Raw genomic sequence first — 22,700 nt, forward strand, 5'->3', positions numbered from 1 at the left:
GGGTGGGGGATGCAGCCACTGGAAAGCCTGTTTATTGACGAGGAGGGAAAGCATGCGTGCAGCAGGATAATGAGCTTCTGAGCTCAACTGTGACCAAGAGGAACTGAGCTATCTCCTTCCCCATCGCTAATGAAACAAGTGTAATTTCCTCATCAGCACTAGATTCTGTTTAACGACTCCCCCCTTGCCACCATGAGCTCTCGGCGGCTCCCCTCATCCCCACCTCCCTGCAGACTCCCCACCCTCACCCCTCCCCACTCTTCCCTCACCCCCACTTCTCTAACACCTCCTCCAGCCTCCACTCGCTCACTTGCTGGGACCTTCCTCCCAAAGAATCTCCTTGATTCCCACAAAAGTGCTTGCACTTCTTTCCCCAGATCTGGGCAGTAATCCCTTCACCAACACTTATACCTCCCTTCAGCCTTTTTTCTACCACACCTTTCTGCACTCTCCCTGTTTTTCTCAGCCTCAACCCAGCTTTGCTTACCCAGGGCTGCCCTTGGGTGATCCTAGATGGATGAGTTCAGTCAACCTCTTCTATCCTCTCCCTCTTCCCCTACCAATGAGAAACTTCTGGGACGGGGACACAAGGCTCTCCAGAAGCAGAGGGTTGTAGGCTGGGATGAATTTTACCCTCTTTAAGGCAAGAGGTTTTGGTGTTTCTGCAAATAGTAATGCCAACTCTCTGGCTTCAAGTTCTAACCCAGGACCGTAATCTAGGCTGAGGGATAGGATATCATGACCTTCGCTTGCAATCACTGGCTCCTAAATATGGCCTCTGCACCCCTGAGCCAGGCAACCCAAGACTGTGGGTGGGGCAAATTCTGGGGAGCAGTGAGGACCTGGATCATCTGGAAAGGTTTGGTGTATTCTTGCTTGTCTCTCTGAAGGCAAAATCTCTCTGTTTTGCTTTTTTTTTTTTTTTGCCATAGGCTGTTCTCAGCTCCTCTTAGGGATGAGTTCCCTCCTCTCTTGAGTTTGGGGTTGGTTCTCCATCTAGTCTTCCCCTGTGACTTGGTGTGGACCCAGAGTGGCTTTGTCTGAGTGACTGACATGACCCTGGAAATGGTTCTTGGTTCCGAGTTTCCATGGAAACCGGGGCAGGATCTTCTAGGCAGTGTCAGCTGACTAGGGTGGGCTACAGCACTGAGGGTGGAGCTGAGGCTTAGTGTTCAGGGCACAGGCTCTGGTGGGTTGGGGGGGGGGCAGGGAGCCATGACACAAAGTCATGCGCACTTCTGTAAACTCTCCCTGGATTGCTCATGAGGGAGGATGAGGGGCCAACTGCAGCCCCCAGAGAAAGAGAGAACAGAATAACAATGGTTTGTAGGGAGAAATGATGTTGGGTATCTCCCTCCTCCCCGCCCCCGCTCCACACCCTTGTCTGCCCACATCCCCAGCTTCAGACTAGAGACCACTCGGAAGCTCTCCCACATTTAGTACCTCCCACTTAGCTGTAGCAGTTACCTACCAGGCACCATTCCTGCCAGGGTGGAGGTGGGGTAGCTTCCCTGGCCAGTAGGGGGTACATGAGGGGGGTAACCAGGCAGGGTGGTGCTCGCCATGTCACGACCTGGAAAAACACAAAGGGGAAGGGGTGAGGGCTGGAAGAGAGGGTCTGCCTCTGTTTACATTGGTATATACCAGGGAGAGCTCTGAGCAGATGTGTACCTGAACAAGCAGGTCTCTGGCTGCCTTTGCACAGAGTCAAGCTTGTTACCTAAATGACTGAGTCCACCACTAGTTGTGTGTGTTACTCCCTTCTGTGTCGCTTTGGATCTCTGTGCATCTGTTTCTCTTCTTATTCCCAAACCAGATGGAGGTGACCTGGTTTTACTCCTCCCTCTCAGAGAGATAGTCAGCTGTGGTCTCTCCTGGGGCCAAATGGACCTTTGTCATCTTGCTTACCTCTCCCTTCCTAACACCCCATCTTCCCTTCAGGCTTGGATTCACCACCCCCTCCAATTCTACAAGGGCTGACTGGCATTTCCTGTCCTCTCCAAGTTGAGCTGGTGCTGTGTCTGGCAGATGTGGAGGGTAGGGACCAGCCAGTGGGGTATTTTGCTGGTAGCGATTGTGCATTTGCAGGATAGAAACCATTCACCTCCTTCCTGAGATAAATCAGGAACTTTGAACCAACGGTGTGGTGATCAGATTAAATTCCAATGAGCAAAATCTGGTACCTCTACCAGTGGCTGAGGCCTCCTATTAGCTAACGATGAGCTCTCCTTAGCTAGTAGAGGAGCGGGGAGATTCCCCAATTCACAGATGATTCTTTTGAAACACAGTTGCATGTGATGGCTGTCCTTATCTGTCCCCTCCACTGCTATGACATTTAGCATACTCCAGTTTTTAATGATGATATTTGGTCTCTCCCATCTCCCACACTCCCACATACTAGAGGCTACTCTGTTCTCTCTTGGGGCCCATGCATTCTCTGTAGGGTTCCTTTATTGTTCTTGCCAGCTAGTGCCATTCTACCTCTCTTTAGCCTAGAAAGGCAAGGTATAGCTGAAGGAAGCCATAGGTCTCTGCACACCTTGTCCAGTTCACTCTTTTCTTCAGTTAGATCCTAGTCATCATCTTCCCATTACTATTCTAAACTACCTTTCATTCTTTCTTCCTTTTCCAAATTAATGAATGAGTTAATTAGAGATGGGCCTCACTAAGGTTGTTCTCTAACTTAAGATGCTCCTGAGCACTCTTCTTATAAGTACCGTGCATTAACCAATTGCGTCACTGTAGCTACTGAGCACTCTTTTAAGTACTCAGATTATAGGCCTGGAACATCATGGCCAGCTAAGCATCTTTCTTTGCGACTGTCCCCTTGAAGATGTCCTCATTTCCTATCACCTTCTTCACCTCCACCTAGATGCTTCTGAGTGCTTTTTCTTTCTCTAAGTATACAGAACTGTGGCTCAGGATTTTTGCATTTCCAATTGCCTGCTGTACACTCTTATTCACTATTGCTTTGTCACCTCAAACCTAATAAGAAGGCAGACTCACCTTTCCCCTCAGTCAGTGCCACTAACCCTTTTGAAGACAGCAAGACCAACAACTTTGGGGTCCTTGACACAGCCTTCATCCATCCTCCCCCACTATATGAAGTCAGTCACCAAGGATTGTCAGTTGTCCTTAGCTATCTCTGTTGCATACATTTCCATTTCCTCTACCACTTTCATCATTCAGCTCCTAAGCATCTGCCCTTGGTTGGCCATAAAGGTTGGCTTCTCCTGTCCATGCCAAATACGGCTGCTTGGGCTAGTAGAGTGCTTGCCTAGCATGCTTGAAGCCCTGGGTTCCATTCCTCAGTACCACATACACAGAAAAAGCCAGAAGTGGTGCTGTGTCTCAGTGGTAGAGTACTAGCCTTGAGCAAAAGAAGGTCAGGGACAGTGCCCAGGCCTGAAAGAAACATTGCTTTCATCACACATTTCCCTTGGTTAAAAAACAAAACAAAACAAAAAACACCATTGAGGCTATAGTTTGAATATTAACTGAAGGCTTTCAAAGCCTCCTGGTACTCTCTCCACCCAAGTTCTCAACTCTGATTTTCACTTTTCCTGGTTTAGTTTGACTGCTTGCTTGGTTGCCTGCCTTTCTGCCTGCCTTCTTTCCTTCCTTTCTTTCCTCTTCTTCTTTGTCAGTTGTGGGGCATGATCTCAGGGCCTGGGCATTGTGCCTGAGCTCTTTTTGCTCAAGGCTAGTGCTCTACCACTTTGAGCCACAGTGCTACTTCCAGTTTCTGGTGGTAAATTGGAGATAAGAGTCTCACGGACTTTTCTGCCTAGGCTGGCTTTAAATTGTTATCCTCAGATCTCAGCCTCCAGAGTATCTAGGATTAGAGGTGTGAGTCACTGGCACAGGGGCAGTTTGACTGTTTTCACTGTGCATTCACCATGAACTTTCCTTCTTCCTTATTCATAGTTTTCTTCTAGCTCAAGCCTCAAAATCCCTACCATTCTGCTCATCAGGGAAGTTTCTCTCTTAAGCAGCTATAGGATGTTTGTTTTCCATGTCTTTATAGGGCATAAATGTATCAGCCCAGTTGTTTCATGTCACAGTTTGCTTCATCAGACAGATCATAGGTACTCCAAAAGCAGGACTTGACTTCTGCTTTCCTTTCCTTTCCTTTCCCTCCCTCCCTCCCTTCTCTCTCTCTCTTTCTCTCTTTCTTTCTTTCTCTCTTGCTTTCTTTCCTTTCTTTTTCTCAGTTCTAGGGCCTGAACTCTGGGCCTGGGCGCTGTCCCTGAGCTCTTCAGTTCAAGGCTAGCACTATACCACTTGAGACAGTTCCACTTCTGGCTTTTCTGCTTATGTGGTACTGAGGAATTGAACCCAGGGCCTCCTGCATGCAAGGCAAGCACTCTACCATTGAGCCACCTTCCCAGCCCCAACTTCTGCTTTTCTGAATAGTTGAGAACACAGTAGACAACCAATAAATACTTGTTGATTAATTTCCTAGCCCTTGATTGCACTTACAGCCAATTCCTAATAGGTTATAATTGTTTTCTAATTGTTTCATGTAAATCTAGAACAAAATGTGAATGTTTGAATTTGTTTTTTTCTTTATAACAACTTAAGCAATAGCATGATGAAAGATTAACAGTGAGACACATCTATTGTGACTCAGCTTTATCATTTAATAGAATGCTTTTCCTCTATACTTACTAATGTAAGTATTTCCTAAAACTCAAGAACTAAGTAGAACTACCATGTAAGAAATCACTTTTGTAACTTACAGTGATAGAAGAATTGAGTTTTGCTTTGTTGTGGGTTTTCTTTTCCCTCATTTGGTCCTACTTCCATCTCTCTCTCTGCTTCCTTCTTTCCTTCTCTCTCTCTCTCTCTCTCTCTCTCTCTCTCTCTCTCCCTCTCTCTCTTTCTTGAACTGGGACTTGAACCTGACAGGGCCTCACACTCTTGCCTGACTTCCCTTCAAGGCTGGTTCTCTACCACATGAAACATAGCTCCAGCTCAGCCTTTTTGCTAGTTAATTGGAGATAAGAGTTTCTCTGTTTTGTCTGCTTGGGTTAGCTTCAAACCATGATCCTATGATCTCAGCCTCCTGAGTACCCAGAATTCTAGGAATGAACCACTGATGCCCATTGATATAGAGGATTTAAAACTAGAAGGGCATGGAAATCTAATTTCTTCTGGCCTCCCCATTTTTTTTCTGGTCCTGGGGCTTGAACTTGGCTCGGGCACTTCCCTGAGCCTCCTTTGCTCAAAGCTATTGCTCCACCACTTGAGCCACAGCTCTACATCCAATTTCCTGTCTGGTGATCAATTGGAGATAAGAGTATCATAGACTTTCTTGCCTAGGCTGGCTTTGAACCATGATCCTCAGATCTCAGCCTCCTGAGTAGCTAGGATTACAGGCATGAGCCACTGGTGTCGGGCTTGGCCCAGTGATCTTAATGTCTAATTATAAAGAAGCCAGTTAAAGGAGTATACCTTTTTAAAAATAAAATTTAAGTGCATGTGAATTCTGGCCTTCAGCTGCATATGAATATGAATTTCTAATACTCTAAGGTTTTGCCACAAAACCTTCAGGAGAGAGGAAGAGAGGCTAGGTGACTAGAAAGTTATGTGCAGTTAACCTGCAGGCAATCCTATTGCAAAGTTTATTCCCACTGGCTTTCTCACTTGCAAAATGATATGGCCAGCTTCCAGCAGGTTGAAAGCCACCCACTGAACTGTTGATTAGAAGGAACATTTCCAAATTCTATTTTTAAAAAACTAAATCTTGGAAGCACCATGCAGCAATTTAAAAAATGTACAAAAGGTCCATGATGAGACAAAACAGTCAAGCATCCTAGCACATGACATATGGTCGTACCCCATTCCGTCACATCAGTGTCACCACCAAGGGAGCCTGCTGAAGACCCCTGAGTCAACAAAGATGCAAGCCGCTGCATACAAAGCATGCTCAATGGTTTTATTAGTACACAAGTGATACCTGAAGAGCAGGAAAAATATTGACCCAACTCTTTTCAGAGCCATATATTTTTCTGGAATATATGTTGTCAATAATAGAAAATACATATTGCAGGATGTTTTCAAATGACTGAGCTCGTCATACTATTTGCCCAGCAGCATTCTTTGAGCAAACCTCCTTTGGTGAGGGAATATCGATGGCTAATGAAATTTGTGTGAGGAAGAATTGACAGAGCACTGGGGGCTGCAGTACTGCAGAGAGACAGATGGACGTAAAAACAACTCTAAAACTGCTAATATGGCATTGCCACGTTCTTTACACAAACAAGGCAAGGCACAGAAACAGAAGAAAACAGCTACAAAGTAGAACATATCAGTTTTAAAGTATGTGCCATCCACCAGCAGACAGGAAGCAGTAATGTATTTGCTCTGCTTACTGATAAAACCAGCAACATGAAAACTGCACAGGAATTGCAAGTGGTGTAAACTTGTCCTGTAAGAGGTAAGAATCTCATATTGACCACTATAAGAAGGTGGCTACTTGGTTTATAAGGATACAAAGCTTTTGTAGATAAAAGAGCATTTCAGTTGATTATCAGCCTAATATCCTTGTTATAAAGATGAGAAAACGAAGACATACAGAGGTATCATGACTCTCCTGTGACTACATAGCTAGTAAATGATAGAGCCAAAGTTTGAAGCCATGTCCGTGCCACACTCCCTTTAATGACAACTCAACAGCAGACTCCCCAAAAGTGTCACAGAAAAGGCAAAAAAAAAAAGTCATTTAACAAGAAAAATATACCATTACACTGTCATTAAGACAAAAAAAAAAAAAAAAAAAGGACACAAGGAATAATCAACTGATGTGGAAGGTCTGTAGTAAAACTCTACAGGGCAGAGCATTAATCTCCTTTGAGAGTTTTCTGAAAAACAAAGACCTCTTCAGGAAACAGTAGTTGTTGAGAATCTTAAAGTACCCAGAAGTGTTAGAAGCACTGTATTTGATGAGGATGTCTTCTCAGTTCAACTGAAGAAGTCCCTAAAGATTCTAAAGCCAATTTCTACAGCAATCACTACATTTGAATCAGACAGTGCACTTTTGTCAGACATTCCTTAGCAAATGGCCCAGAGCAAATCAACTGTTTTGGAGAATCTAAGTGCAACCTCTCACTTGTACCAAGAGAGCAAAGTCAGAAACTTTATTAAGGTATTGGAAAACTTTGGTCATCAGATAATTTGCTACTTTAATAGTCTCGTGAAAGATCTAAAGGCAGAGTTGTGTTTCTCCTTTTACCTGGACTCACTAACATTCACTAAGCACCAACTGTCTACTAGATACTGTCCTCAATATTTTATATGTATTTTCTCATTTAATTCTCATACCAACTCTACCAGTTGTCCTATCTTTAATCCCCATTTTGTAGATGAGAAACTGAAACTTGGAGGAACTAAATATTATGTCCATGTTTTCACAGCTAGTAGATGGCAAAGCCTGGACTATGGAACAAGAAATATATTTGGGAACTGATTCTAGAATAGTATTCTCAATACTATAGACCTAGAAAATAGACAGGTATTTGGTCCAAGAAAGTAATGTGGGATGGTGCTAAGCTAATCCTTTCTATAATAGAGCACCTTGTCACTACCTGTTTCTTGTATTGTCTACAGTAGAGATTTCAAAGTGGGATTTACTGATTTTATAGGACTCCAAAGAAACACTTTAGGGGGCCTGCAGAAAGCTATATATAAAATGTTATAGATATTATAAATGCATACCTTTGGTATAGATGGTATATGGCCTTTATCATATTGTCAAAAGTATTCATAACTTTCGAGAGCATAATGAAAGATTAATAAGCAACGCTAATTAAAAAAAATAGAACCTGTTCTTTTGTGTAAAATGCTAATTTGTTTGCAACTAGTGAATAATATCAACAAATAAGATCATATAGGAAACAATAAAATTAAAGCTTATCTCAAGTACAGGGAAATGCTATCATGAGAAGATTAAGGAAATAATACAAAGGACGCTGCTCAAGAAGCAGAAACTGCTGCTAGTGACAGCCTGGGCAATAAGACTTATTAGACACAGATTTACACAGCAAAAGTTATATCCAAGGAGTTTAGAGATATGTTTCCTTGGCATCTTTCTCTGAAAATGAGCACTTTTGCTACCTACTTGACACTGTGAGGATCCTAAGGCCAGAAAGCATAACTCTTGTTTTACTCCCCTACCCTCAAGGTTTGTCTGCTTCTCATAAAGTGTCAAAAAAAAAAAAAATGAAGACATTAGATTTCTTCAAGGTTGGCAGTCTATGGCTGCATTTAACACAATCATTTTTAATAGGTATAAGAATATGGTTAGTAAATTTGTAATTACTGTCTAAGTATACATGTACTTTATACTTTATTTATATTTACCCTTTATAACAGTATATTGAATATAATACACCAAACTAAGGATCTTTGAATCTGTAAAAGATACTTTCAAAAGAGAGGGAATTTTCTGTATGTATCATTTTATTTCTTATTTCCCAGGTTACTAGCTTCCGCCACTCTTCTCCCTCCTCCAAGTTTTGTTCTTTGGAGCAAATGGGTCTGTGTGAGGACCCCATTAGGTACTGTGGAGGCCCCACACTCAACCCAGGACTTGCCTGCTCCAAGTTCCAGCAGAGGGGGCTGTACCCACAGCTCAGGGTGGCTGCTCTCCTAGCTGATCTGTTGCCCAGTGACAGCTGGACCTCAAGTCCCTAAGGTGTCCTAGGCAATGATGTGTGTGGGCTCAGTGAGGTCTGGTCCTCTACTACCAAACAGCTGGACAGAGCCAGTCATGCTGTTCCTACCCCTTCCCCCGTAGCCCACGGCCCTCCTAGGGTTGTGTACTCTCCCAGCCCAGGGCCTCACAGAAGGCATTTTGCATCTAACTCATCTGGACTATGCATGGAACTGCAGCCTCAGAATCCTGTAATAAGACTGGGGGCTCTGGGAAGAATCATATTTTCAAGAAGCTGAAAGGAACTCCATAGGCCAACTCCATTTACAGAGATGGAAACTGAGGCTCAGAGAGAGGAAGAGAAATCTCGAGTGCTCTCACTTCTCAAAGCTGCCTTCTCTGGCTCTAGGAGCAGGTTACAAATGAAGAGCAGAGCTGGGTAGGAGCTGGCATCTGGGAGGTTGGGCCAGGGGCTCATGGATGGGCTCTGTGTCTATGAGACCCTCGTGCTGGGTGGGCAGAGGTTAAGCTTGTTTGCACAGTCTCCTGATACTCCAGGTCTCCCAGTTCCTCTCTGGCTTTATTTCGCTCTCTAAGAGCACTGAATTGTCAGCTCTAATCCTTCTGAAAGCACAGCGTTTTTCAGGCGCTCTGTGTAAGTGAAACCCTAATCCCAAGGAAAACGGTCACTTAAGCTGCTGGAGCATTAGGCTGTTCTCAGAGCCCACTGTAGGATTTCCTCCCTCCCTGCCTGTCAGCCTTCCACCACTGGGGAGGAGAGGATTCCAGACTGAAGGCACATAAAGCCCTCTCTGAAGTGGCAACACTGGCAGAACTGTCTCCCAGAGCTCAGGGTTAAAAAAGCTGTGGCTAGTCTGTCCTGAGGCTACAGCTAAATATGGGGAAGGAAAGCCAAAAGATGACCCCACCCTGGGGAAGGGAGTGGGGTGGCTGACTGGGGGAAGCATGTTTTCTGGGCTGGTTTTAAAGCTAGCAAGTCATTTCTGAGATACCACTATTTAAGAATTTCTAGTTATAACTGGGCACTGTTGGCTCATACCTGTAATCCTTGCTACTTAGGAGGCTGAGATCTGAGGATCAATCAGAAGCCAGCCCAGGCAGGAAAGTCTAAGAGACTCTTATCTCCAATTAACCAGCATAAAGTTGGAAGTGCAGCTGTGGCTCATATGGTAGAGGGTTGGCCTTGAGTAAAAAAGTTCAGGGACGGTCCCAGGCCCTGAGTTCAAGCCCCAGGACCAGCACGCATGCAGGCGCGCACGCGCGCGCGCGCACACACACACACACACACACACACACACACACACACACACACACACACACAATTTCTAGTTACTCAAAAAGGGCTGGGTCATCAGACTATACTTTTCCTCAGCTAACTTTTTTTTTCTTATCAAGTACCAAATAATGGTGTAAACAGCTCTCTGCCAGAGGTAGCCCATCACTGCTAGGATGGCTGGTAGACACAGATGTGGACTTAAGATTGAGGTGGCACAGCTTTTATTCCACTCTAAATTGGCCTGCCTCTCCAAGTCCTGGAGCAAATTTGTGCCTGGACTTTTCAACCTCCTTTCCCTCTGGAGGAGGACTGAATAAAGGAGGAAGGGAAGGAGCCTGACCCAATGACTGCCTAAACAGCAGACACAGGGCACCTGCATATCTGTCAATGTCTCATTGCTATGGAAATGCCCCCATAATTAAATCAGAATGAGGTCCAGGGCTGGAGGTCCTTGGGGAGGTGGCTAGAGGCCTCAGGGGTGTCTGGAGGAGGTCTTACTCTTTTCTGTGGACCTTCTCAGCCCACATGAAGGGTCTAAGAGCAGTAGGTACAGACAAATCCTCAGACTTCACTGGGCCTCTGACTTGCCACACATCCCAAGGTGTTCTCACCCTCTCCTTTCAAGGTTGGGGAGCAACTAGTCTCTGCCCTAAATTCCTCCAGCTAATCAGGGGCTTTGAGCCAACAGACAAGACTAAGAGAGTTCCAGCCTGCCTTCAGAAGCACTTCTTGGGCCTTTATTGCCCTCTCTTCCTCAAGGGGCTGGCCAAGGGCTAAGTGTTTGTTTTATGGGGGAAATGCAGTTGCATTGGAACGGGGTTGTTAACTACAGGAAAGAGGCGGTGCCTGGTTCTCAGACTCCCCCAGTAGGTGGAGAAGATTTCCCAGGGTCCACACCTCTCTCCTCTCAAAGGTCATTTTGGCTGCCTGTGAGCCAGGAGTTGGAGCTGCTGAGTTGGTCCCTTCTGTCTGAGGTTGAATCCATTTGATCTTCCTGGTGTCTAGGACAACAGAGCCAACCTTGCTGCTTAGCTTTAAAGTCTGGCTTACTGGCCTCTAGCCTCCCCACCTCTCACTCAAACTTGCCAGTTTCTGGGAGACCAGCATTACTGATCCCTCTCCATGTGTTGGACAACACCCACTGGACCTGAACTAGGGATTCCTTTAAAGCTGTAGTCTCTAGGTATTAAGAGAAATTTCTCTAAATCTCTTGAATAAAATCTACTTCACCCTATCAGGTGAGGAAGTCAGTATATTTCCCACATGCACAGGGGAGAGGCAGCACTGTCCTGGTCCCCAACTCTCGAGTGTTGAGACATTTTTCTAAAGGGAAGGTGAGATACTCTGCTGGAACTCCGCAATCTAGGAGTTTGAATAAGCAGGGAATAGGCCCTGCTTTCACAGTTGCCTGAGGCCCAGCAGTCTTCGTGGCTCCTAGACAATAAGCTAGAAGTATGGTCTTCATTCTTTGTCATTTTTGATCTCCATTATCTGACAATTTGCTGAGCTGTGGGAAGGGAAGGTGCTCTGGGGATCTGGATCTGTGCTATAGACACCATTTATACTTTGATCTTTTTAGAATATTGAACATGCTTAGTTTATCTTCCCATTTGGATAATTCTATGATCTCTGCTTCTTGGAGGTGTTAACTGTCCTATGTGTAGTTTCTGCTACGCTCGCTCATGATAGTTTGCTTTCGCACGAGCTATGTAATTTTTATGGAGCACTCTTCAGTGCTCTTTCCCTTATAGGTAGTCCTTCTGTTTTGGATTGCTGAATGCCTCTATATGTTTTGTTATTGTTCTTTCTGAGGTTTGGAAGGAATCTGTTCTGGATGAAAGCTTAAGTGAGCTCTTGGCTTGAGGTTCCTACAATATGCTTCTAGCATATATTTGAACTCTGATCCAGACTCAGACTCTTTGATGTGTTTCAATCTTAACCTTTCCTCATTAGGATCTACCTCCGGTGTGATACCGGAAGTGTCTCACATACTGATCTGGCTTTAACTTGTCCTCTATTTCTGGCACCAGAGTGAGGATTGGCTGTTACATTAATATTATTTGTTGCTGTATTTTATCCAACTATGTTTTGCTAAGATTAGCCTGCCTCTCTACAACACCTCTCTACAACTAAAATGAGAGTGGTGAGAATTACACTCACACAGGCTCTCCCAGTGCTTGGTACTGATGCCCACTAGAGGCCAGTGAAGCCTGCTCTGTGCAGCAGCTCCTGGGACATGTGTGTCCTCATGCTTCAAGACTGGACATGGAGCTGCACTGTCACTAACTTCCTTCACCATCATCTTGGCCCATGTGGTCTCCAGGGAAGGAAGCTTGTCTCTCTTCTTCTCTAGACCTTCCTTACACTACTGGACTCTCTGAATGCTCCAAAGCCATCTCCAGTGGCTTTAGGGATCCTAAAACCAGTTCTTATTCTTCTTTACCCAGATTAACAAGACTGACAGGAACCCTGCAGACTCTCCTATCACTGTAGCCCCTAGCCTAGCCCAGGCCTGGCCCAGCGGGAGGGAGGTAAGCAAGCCTTGGAGAAAAGGGGCTGTCATTTCTATCAGCGATGGGAGACTTTAGAGAATACAAGCTCCAGCAGATAGTTATAATCAGGGTTTTAACTGCACCTATACAGCCTGGGGACTTTGAGAGGTTAGTGACCATCTCCTGTGGCGTCCTTTATAGAGGTAAGAAGGTGGCAGTAGACAGCCATCCCAAGAAGCCTGAGGCTAGAGTGCCCCCGGCCCATTCTCTCATTTAGCAGGTCTCTTTTTCCTTATCACTTAGAGGAGACTCGGCTCTGTTCCAGACCAGCAGCCTAGAGCAGTGGGCTGAGGAGAAGAGATGCTGCAGAGCTAGAGCAGCCCAGCGGCGGAAGCGAGAGTGGGTGATAAATTTAAATAACCAGCTTGACTTGGCAGCTTGCTGAGTTGTGATGCAGTAAAATTAAAATCTCGGCAGAACTTGCAAACACCACCTAGAAAAAAAAATCCATCTCTTGCCTTCGTTCCTTGGTGGAAGGAGAGTGGGGGAGGCAACCGGCTGAGTCCTAGCTTCTGGCAACCACCGTTGCTTGCAATGTGATTAGCTGTGTCCTGGCCCACTGGGCCCCACTCGCCCTTCTACACAATGGTCCAGGCTCCTCCATCCTCTCAATCCTGACCTTGTGGAACAGCTGCATCAAGTGGCTGGTGAAGTCTGAAATCAGCCTCCAGTGCCAGAAGGTGGCAGGAATATCAATAAGTTCTGGCTTTTCAGATTAGGCCAAGGCCTTATAATGCCAGCTTCCTCAGGGCTCATCCCTAAAAGTTTGCTGCCTCCTTTTATCTTTTCAGGAAGGAAGATGAGTTGGTGCTGGCAAGGTGAAAAGTGGAGAGGACTCCTTAACACTCACTCAGGCTCTGGGCACGGCATGAACTTGCTACTCTCTTACTTGAACAGTCACTTGGTACGATACTTACCTACCAGGAAGGCTTTTTTTCTTTCTCTACTAAGTCCCCTACTATTCTTGAATGAAATAATCTTTTTAAAGACTATTTGAGAGGAATTCCTGCAAATATACTAAGAGCCTTTCCCACCCCTCGCTCCTACTTGGGCCCAGTACTCAAAGACACCGATACTTCTCTAAAACTTACCCAGAGTCCACCTGTTCTGGCTGTTCTTGACACTGCTCATAACTGTCCACAAAGTCCTAACCTGAACTGGACTCACTCCAGAGAGCTCCATGAAGTCTCTGGGCAATGCCCCATTTCTCACCTTGACAGTACCTCCAGCAAATTCTGTTTGTCCCCATAATAAACACATCATGAATCATTCATCTTTAATAGATTATGCAAATTAGGAGGACATAAAATCAACAAAGATCAATAGCTGCAGCCGTTTAATTGCCAGCAAAAAACATTTTAAGAATGAGCATAATCGGCATCCCTTTCTTGGGTAATGGCACTATTAATCCAAACATTGGATCTTGGCCTAAGTGTGGATAAAATCATTCTCTGCTCCCCCTCCCCCAACACCCCTCCCCCACTCCTCCATACACTTCTCTCTTTTTGGTAATTTCCAGTTTCTGAGTGAGTTTCCCCGTCATTACCACTGGTGAACAGCTCCGAATGTTAATGGTTCTGCTTTTGTTACTCCTCGCTTGATTGAAATGTCGCATACAGATTGAGATGTTAGTGCTAACTTGCCACCTGGGAATGTCAAGCTGGGTCTGAAATGAACTTTTCTCACACTTGGATCCAGATGGATCAGCCGGAGATGTTCCCAGGCTGAGTTGGGACTGTTCCAGGGCCACAGGAGGGGGGGGAGGCGAGTGGGGGCTGCTCAAGGTGGAGGCACTTTTCTGCACCATTCCCAGGGTGCCCTGAGGCAGAAGCCCTACCCGGAAAAGCCACATGTCCAGCCCCAGGAAGTCCCTGCCTTCTAAACAGTGGTCCTGAGCACAGAGGAGCATACTGGGATCAGAGGAAAGTTTTGTGCACTCTGTTTTTGTGGTCAGTTGTCTAGTGTAGGCCATCTTTGAGAAGCGACCACTGCACCAGAGAGGTGGCCTGCCCTGGGTCAGAAGATCAAGTAGGTTAGAGAATTCCCAAGTAGGGCTGCAGAAGCTCGTGCCAAGAGCTAGCTGATCTAATCTGTACTTTGACTCAGGTAAGCCTATTGCTCCCATCAGCTCAGTCAGTTTGGGAGCACTTTCTAGTCTTAGTAGTTATACTCCTAGCCAAAGAGTGCATCTCCATCAAGACTAGACACAATGGTACCAGGACATTTCTTCAGGAGAAATTTAGAAAGCTAATAAAAGGGCTCCCTTGAGCCCCCTAGAGGCTGGGTGGCTACTCCAAGCCCATCTGCGCCTGAACCATGCCCAGCTCATTTCTAAATCACCACCAGAATCGTGCTCTACAGGAAGGCCTGTGCCTGCTTCCCATCTTTGCTCTGAGCTGACTTCCCTGCAGTCCCTCTGCCACGTTCCCAGGCTACCTCCACTCAGTGGGCAGGTAACGCCTCAGTGTCTCCCAATCCCCACCGAGACTCAATCATCCTGTCTCTCAAGGAACAAACGGCACATTGGCTTTAGTGTCTCCAGAATAATTAGGTGAATTTTAATAACACCTCAATGTGCATCTCTCCCACTTGGGCACTCCCCTGGCCCGGAAACTCTTCTGCAGTGCCATACGCCTTCAGCTCTTTGGCCCCAAGTGTCATTCACCAGCCCTTCCCTGCAGGACCATTCCAGCTACTTTAGCTCCTTGGGGCTCCTGGCCAGGGTGCCCCCTCTCCTGCAGTTAACCACCTGACCACCTTGACCACTTGGCTACCTGACCAACTTTGGCCTCAGTGACTTCTCCAGGAAGCAGGGAAAATGCTATAATCATTATGTCTCTCTCTAACTCCATAGAGCTGGGTGCCATGCCCTCAAGCCAAAAGCCACAGCCGCCTGTATTACCTAGACAGAGAGGAAAGCAGGTTGCCCCAGAGCCTAGGAACAGGGGAAGAATGTGGAGGCTGGATAATGGGAATCTATGATCAACTCTTGCCAGTCTGGCCTATTTGTCCTCCGAATTCTTCAGTACACATCCCAAGGAGAGGCTCAAAAGTCTGAGTGCCTTGGGAGAGGCAAGAAAAAAGGCAGATGGAAGGTAGAAGGACAGCAGAGAGAACCAGCAGCACCTCCCAAACTTCTGCTTTTCCTGGCTGAAGCTATACCTCCTGGCCACAATGTTTTCCCCCACATCTGCACACATCTGTTTCAGGAAGCACCCTAGGTTTTTGGAGGCTCAAACTCACTCTCTCACTGCAGATATCATGGCAGAGTGCCCAGTTGTCACTGGTCCCCAGATGGCAGGGTCTGAAGTGCCCCACTGAAAGGAGTGCTCCCACCCTCCTGGAAGCCTCCTTACCGGTCACGACGGGGTATGTCTGTGTGCCTGACACATTGCTGCCCAGCTCAGGGTTGGTAGATGCAGATAGACTCGACTTGACTTCATCAAGCCCAGGGGTCAGGGCTGGGAGGGAGTACTCATTCCCCTGGGAGGAGAGAGAAAAGTGACAGCTCTCTATTGATGCACACTTAGAGAAAGGGCTCAGTGTGCAGATGGAGAGGAGGAACGGGACCCTCCCAGATGGGGTGGAAGGAGATGGCCCAGCAGAGGGGAGATAGGGAGGGGCAGCCTGGGCAGTGATGGGAGAATGTTGTGGCAGTGACGGACCACATATTATGGGTGGTGTTCTCAGTATCCTTTAAACTTTGGTGGACGCTCTGGCCTAAGAAACTCCAGAGGGGATCTGAACAGTGAGAGTGCTCCTGCGGAGATGTGCGGTGTCTAGATACAAGAGAGTAGGAAATTTGGGGGAGGAGGCTTTATCCTCATCATGTCCTGACATGATGGCAGAGTTAGTAGCTGGGGGAGGGGCCTACTGAGGCTTCCAGCCTGGCACTGCTGGTCTGCCTGATCAGGTATGGGTGACCCTTTTTAAAAAACAAACAAAGACAGCCCCACCGGCCCCTCGCTCTCTGCCTGTGCACTGGGGTATGAAATTGGGGAGGGGAAGAGTCCACATGGCTAACAGCAGGGTGGGAGGGGGCCAGTCATTGACTCTGAAAGGGTGTCCTGCCCGAAACACTTGGGTAATTGCCTTTTTATTGCAGCTACCGCCAAGCCAGACCCCTGAGCTGGGCAGACCAGGCGCCTACACAAAGCAGAAAAAGTTGCTCTGATTAATATTACGTTAAATTAAAACTGATTTTCTGCTCTTTCGGGGTCTGTTTTTTTCCCTTCCGCTTCCTGGGTCCCCCCCCCCCCCCAGAGGACCCCCTCCCTTCCCTGGCTGGATGGGATTGCCTCGTCATTTCCAATTCCTTCTCGTATTGATCTTCCTGTAGAAATCAGTTTTGTAATTAGCTGCAAATTAGGCCTTCTACTGGGGGTGAAGCTGCCCCCTGATTTATCACCAGAGTAATTCGCTGTGATCGGAGAGAAATTAAAATGAACTCAATTAGGCTTCGGATTTGCTTTATGGGCCCTGCTCCGAGTTTCAGGGGGAAAAATGACTGTGCTGGTGTTTAATAGTCTAATGAAAGTAAATAAAGGTTATTCATTGTAATACAGCCGGGGACTCAGGGAGGGTGCACCGAGCCGCCCGCCTTGGCCGGCTCCTCCTTTGTTGGTTTATGGCTCAGGGCACCTTAAAAAGACTTTTGATTTTTGTTTTATGAAGACAAACAGCTTATGGGATAAAAGAACAGGCGGAGAGAAAGGCAAGTGGCTAGGAGCTGTTGGAGTCTTAGAACAGAGCTGTGCTATGTGGCTCCTGCAGGGCTTTGCTGGTGTACACGTGTGTGGGGGCGCGTGTGAGCACAGCAGGCTGGGTTGTGCTGTGGTTGGAGGCCTGCCTGGCCTAGGCCATAGGTGTGGGAGGGTTGGGAGGGTATCACTGTATGTGTGGGGTGTGCCAGGGGCTACACTGATGTGGGTGGAGGCATGTGCTAGAAGAGGTGCCCTGCCCTCTATGGGGTAGCTACTGCCTCTAATGGGGCAGCTGGAGCTGTGCCATGAGCACTGTGAACGGTGTAGGGTGAAGGGTACAGGCAAATGGTGGAGGTATGTAAGCACCTGTAAATGAGAGGCTGGAAATGGGTTTCTGTGCATGTTGCATTTTGGTCTCTGCTGTGTCTGTAGGAAGGCGTCAGAGTAGGCTGTCAGCCTGCCCAGGATCACACTGGGCATCTGGACCAGGTAGCAGGAGGTGGCCACCAGTGAGCTTTCCTCCTGACACTGGGCAAAAGGAGCTCCAGAGATTTTTCTACAAGACCATGACAGTGGAAGCCAGGGAACATGCAAGAGAATAGTTTGAGTCCTCAAGTGCTTATGTTTAAAGAGCTCATCCAACTAAGATGTACCATCTTAGATTTAGAGGCAGATACCTGGTCATCCCCTGGTCCTCACTAGGGCCACAGAATGACAGACTGGATGGGATCTGACTAGTCATGTATCAAAGTCCTTTGTTCCACAGATGGGGAAACAGAGGTCCTTAATGGATATAAGATTTAATCACTTGAAACGCATCATTTTTCTTTCTTCTTTTGGTGGTACTGGGGTTTGAACTCAGGGCCTCTAACCACTTAAGCCAACCTCCCCCACAGCCATTTTTGCTGTTTCAGATAGTCTTTTGTTTTTTGCTTGGGCTGACATGGACCCTGATCCTCCTATTTAGGCCTTCCTATAGAGGTGGCAGGTGTGTCCACCACCCCACTCACATGTTTGTTGCTGCTGCTGAGGTGAGATCTGAATAGCTTTTGCCAAGGCTGGCTTCAAACCACAATCCTCCACTATCTGCCTCCTGAGTAGCTGGGATTACAAGTGTGAGCCCAGAACCCCTCATTTCCTAATTGCTATATAGCACAATAATTTCTATTAACTCCATTCTGATGTCCTGGTGTCAGAATTTTCACACCACACATGTATGGCAACATATGAAGTGCTGGGTATTTGGAATGCAAGTCCTCCAGAGGCATTGCTCTGCCCACTTCCTCTCCAATTCTGTGGCCAGCAGGAAACTCCTTCCTCACCTGTTCTGATTTGATGTGTTCTGATGCCTGGAAGACGTCAGGGTAGGAAGGACGCTCAAAGACTCTATCCAAAGCTTCCAGCTGCTGCTGGGTGAAGGTGTCAGCTCTCAGGTGCTTCCGCAAACTGTCCACGCCACTCTGAGAGTCTCCGTTGGGGACTGAGCCCTCAGACACATCTGGGGAACACACGGATACTCGGAGCATTAGCACTAGGCCAGCAGAGACACAGGAAGAGTGCAGGGGACAAGGGGTTAAGTGCCTGTTTCTTACCCCCAGGAATCTGTACTCCTGCCAGACCCTGTCCTTCCAGCTCATGGGCTAGAGAGAGTGGTCCAGCTTGTTGGCCCTCCCTCAGAGGCCTGGCTAGAGAAGCCAGATCCCTAAAGGATCTGGGAAGAGAAAGGAAAAGGGGTAATGGCACAGAGGGTGGGGGGACTGGGCTGAGGGGAACCAGAGGGGCTCCCTGGGCTGTTTCCCAAGGGCATCTTTCCTCAGGAACTGCATTGCCCCTTCATCCTATTTCAGCCTGGATGAGGAGCTGAGTTCTCAGGCTGGCGTTACCAAGCCTGTGGAGAATTGAACTCAGCTCTGAGATGAATTTCAGTTCCACTGATTCTAAGGGTTGAAAATCATCAAATCTCTGAGGCTGAATGTAATACAGAGATTGTGTGAAGTCATTAACTGCCCTGGAAAGCAGGGGGGGGGGGAAGGGCAGTGTATCTCAGAGCAAGGCTGACGTGCTCAGCTCAGGTTGGGCCAAGATGAGACAGAGCAGAAGGAAGAGGAGTCATGCGGACTACAGAGCACCCATGTGAGCAGAATACAGGGGCCTGCATACAGCTGTGCCGTGGCCACTCCTCTTCCCAGGGAACTCTGGTGCACTCCTCTGCTAGGAGCCAGTTCTTCGGGCACCTGGGACTTCCTGTGGGTTTCCACAGGGAGCCGAGATGCTCCACAAAGGAGGGGCTTGGCAGAACCCCAACAGTGCCTGCTGTCTTGGGGCCACTGGTCAATCCTGTTACCATTTTAGGCTTTGCCCAGGCATTGTCGCCACTCTGCTATCGCTGTCTTCCAAAAGCTTTCAAAACATGCAGTGGACAAAGTGCCTGCTCGGCTGCCTCTCCTTGAGTCCCCATCCCATAACTCTCCTGGCCCCCAGCTTAGCCCTACTTTGTCATTTTTGGGCTTCCCTCTGCTGAAGACCAGCTAGTGAGCCTTGGGCCTGGGGCCAGCCCATGCTGGAGGCCCCAGGGTGTACCTCTGGGACAGTTATATATATCAGTTTATAGGTGATTATACGATATGATATAATCAATATTGCATTATATACAGTAACACCGTACAGTATCATTTCGGAGACCATAGAAAATATTACATATTGATTAACCTCAACCTGCAGCCATCCTCCCTTGCTGTCCTCCCAGATGGAGCAGGGGGTCCTGCTTTCCAAAAAACAAAAACAAAAACAAAAAACTTCAGTCTTCCCATACTGTTGTGGAAGGGGTAGGAAAACTCTTGTGTGTGTGTGTGTGTGTGTGTGTGTGTGTGTGTGTGTCTGTCTGTCTGTCTGTCTGTCTGTCTGTCTGTTTGGGTGTCTAGGTGTCCTAGACATATAGGGAGGGAAGAAAGATTGGAAGTAGAGGAGAGAAAAGAGACAAGGAAGGAGAGAGAGCATGTTAGTGAGAGAGAGAGAGAGAGAGGCAGCCTTGAAGGCATTCCCATGTTCCTGAGAACACAAAACATGGGAGTTTTGTTTTCTGTGTAAGATTCTAAAATGGCTTTTAGTCTTAGATGGTTTGTGTCTTTGCATGTAGGTGAAGTGTGCTATACTTTTTTATCCCATTTTGTGATGGTTTCTCTGTGCATCTAGATAAATAAGGGTCTATGATAGGCCATGTGCACGTGGGTGGGGGGTGTGCATGTGAGGGAGAGACAGACAGAGACAGAGAGACAGAAGCAGACAGACAGATGGACTGACTGCAGGGAAGTGTGAATCTATATCCCTGACTTCTTCTCTGACTGCTTCTTTTCCTATGATGTGCATCACCCGAACTCACTGCCTGTAGCTATCTACGTGTGTCCAATGTGCCTAGTAATCCTCTCTTCTTCGGATCCTCCCATCTTTTTGATTTCCCTGCTATCAGAACTGAGGGAAGGTGGCACTTTGTATATGGTTATTGCCGTTTCACCAAATAGGCCCTAGGGAGTGGAATGTCACACATCAGGTGTGTGTGTGCACGTGTGTGTGTGTGTGTGTGTGTGTGTGTGTGGCAGAATGCCATCATGCAACTGTATAGATTTTGTGTACATGCTTCTGTGTGGCTGGGCTTACCCTATGCCTCTGTGTGTGTGTGTGTGTGTGTGTGTGTGTGTGTGTGTAGGGGCTGAACTGAAGCTTTGTCCTCAGGTCACTGGCTGGAGGAGTCTCTTTGCCTTCATTTATTCAGGGGCCCTTCAGATCTTGACAAATCTGTCACTCTAAATTTGCGAGAGATTATGGTGCTCTCTCCCCAGCCCGCAGAGAGGTGATATATGATATCTGCTGCCCCTATTGATTGCCTGATCTGGTGGCAGAGGCCGGCGAAATGAACTTGAAATGAACATCATGCCTCAACTCATTGTGCGTATAATACACTACTTAATCCCACATTTTTCAGCCGCTATGGAATTCAATTGATCAATCATGTTCCACTGATAGTACTGTTTTAGGGGTTATTGCTGCTCCCTCCACTCACTGACCTTTTTATTTATTTATTTATTTTTTCTACACTCAGGCCCTGGTGGTAAGGCAGGTTACAGAGGCAGCGACGGAGAGGAGGGAAAGGCGGAAGGGGAAGGCTAAATGAAGCCTGCTGCTGGCAGAGGTAGCAGGTGGGAGGTGGAGACAGAGGAAGGAAGAAGGGAAGGAAGGGGTGGGGAGGCGGAAAGCAGGAAAGCGCTAGAGGAACAGACAACAAAGTGATTGATAAAAGCATATAGAGACACTGCCTCCCCTGCCTCGCCCTCCCCACCCTCTAAGGGACTCCCCAGAAGGGAAGAAAAACTGAGAGGCAGCAAAAGGCAGCAGTCAAGATGAATGGTAAAAGGACCACAGAAAAGTTATAGGAGACAGGGAGGTGAGCTGCCGGGCAAGAAGAGGGCAATGGTGCCACTAATGGGGGACAGGAAGCGAAGGAGCCCTCTTGCAACTCAGCCACAAGTCCCAGGGATTGTCATGGTTCCTTCTGGAGGAAGGGTGGTACCCTTCTGTGTCTGCAAGGAAAAAATGAATGAGAGTGAGGAGAACAGGCAGGAATGAAGTAAGCCACCGAGGGTAGAAGGGGCCTTCAATCAGATGGTGCCAGGAGAAGAAGCTTCAGAAAGGAGGAAGCCCAGAAGCAAAGGTAGGACAGGAAGGAGGCAGAGGAAAAGGGGAAAAGGGAAAGTACTTCCACATCAGAAGCCAGGCAGGCACTGGCTGGGGAGAGAAAACTTGGCACAGGAATGGAAACAGCTGGCTCTCTGTCACTGCTGCTTGTGTGTCCAGCTACAGAGAGCAGCCCAGGGCCTGGACTGGGGGAGGCTGGAAAGGTAGAGGGAGGAGAACAGAAGAGAGCAATAGAGAAGGAGAAGGAAAGAAAAGAACACAAGGAAGAGGAAAACAAAACAGAAAGGGGAATAAAATGGAGTTGACAGTACTGACTATCTAGAGAGCCTTTGCAGACCAAGATGGAGAGAGTCGTTCTGAATAGTCCCTCCCATAGGCAGAGTCACTGAGAAGCCAGTGAGGGAGATAAAGGTACCACTCCCAGGCCCTGAGCAAATCTAAATAGAGGCAGAAGCAGAAGTGGTCCCTGGATCTAGTGAAGGAACAGGTAGAATAGACATCAACCACCTCAAAGACAATTCCTCACCCAACAACCCTCTTGTGTCAAGGAGCCAAACTATGGGCACTTTGTGAGTAAGGTGCATGAGTGATATATTTCTATAGCTCCTATGCTAGGCATGGCACATAGTAGGTACTCAATTAATGGTTGAATGAATGAGACTCTCCGGGGTGGTAATCACACCAGACCCCTGGCAGTTAGTTTCAAGAGTAACCACCTGATTGGCCTGGCAGCCAGGGAACTCAGTCACTTGTCAGGCGAGTCCCACGGCCTGTTAGCCTCTAGCAGTATCTACCCCCGGAGG

At 47.3% G+C, this 22,700-nt stretch overlaps 1 protein-coding gene across 6 annotated transcripts in view; it reads right to left on the reverse strand.

Annotated features, from left to right (window-relative positions):
• The window catches only part of Pax2 (paired box 2), a 92,376-nt gene that overhangs the window by 2,607 nt on the left and 67,069 nt on the right, over positions 1 to 22,700 (reverse strand). For all 6 annotated transcript variants that reach the window (XM_042689321.1, XM_042689320.1, XM_042689319.1 and 3 more), the window contains exons 7-9: positions 18,531 to 18,706; positions 15,862 to 15,988; positions 1,472 to 1,573 (exon numbers count right to left, since the gene is read on the reverse strand). In XM_042689321.1, coding sequence (XP_042545255.1) covers positions 1,472 to 1,573; positions 15,862 to 15,988; positions 18,531 to 18,706 — 405 coding nt within the window. The remainder of the gene's footprint in view (positions 1 to 1,471; positions 1,574 to 15,861; positions 15,989 to 18,530; positions 18,707 to 22,700) is intronic.

This window comes from Dipodomys spectabilis, unplaced genomic scaffold (genome assembly GCF_019054845.1).
Source record: "Dipodomys spectabilis isolate Male_0828 unplaced genomic scaffold, ASM1905484v1 ptg000125l, whole genome shotgun sequence".
In the NCBI taxonomy this organism is placed as follows: domain Eukaryota; kingdom Metazoa; phylum Chordata; class Mammalia; order Rodentia; family Heteromyidae; genus Dipodomys; species Dipodomys spectabilis.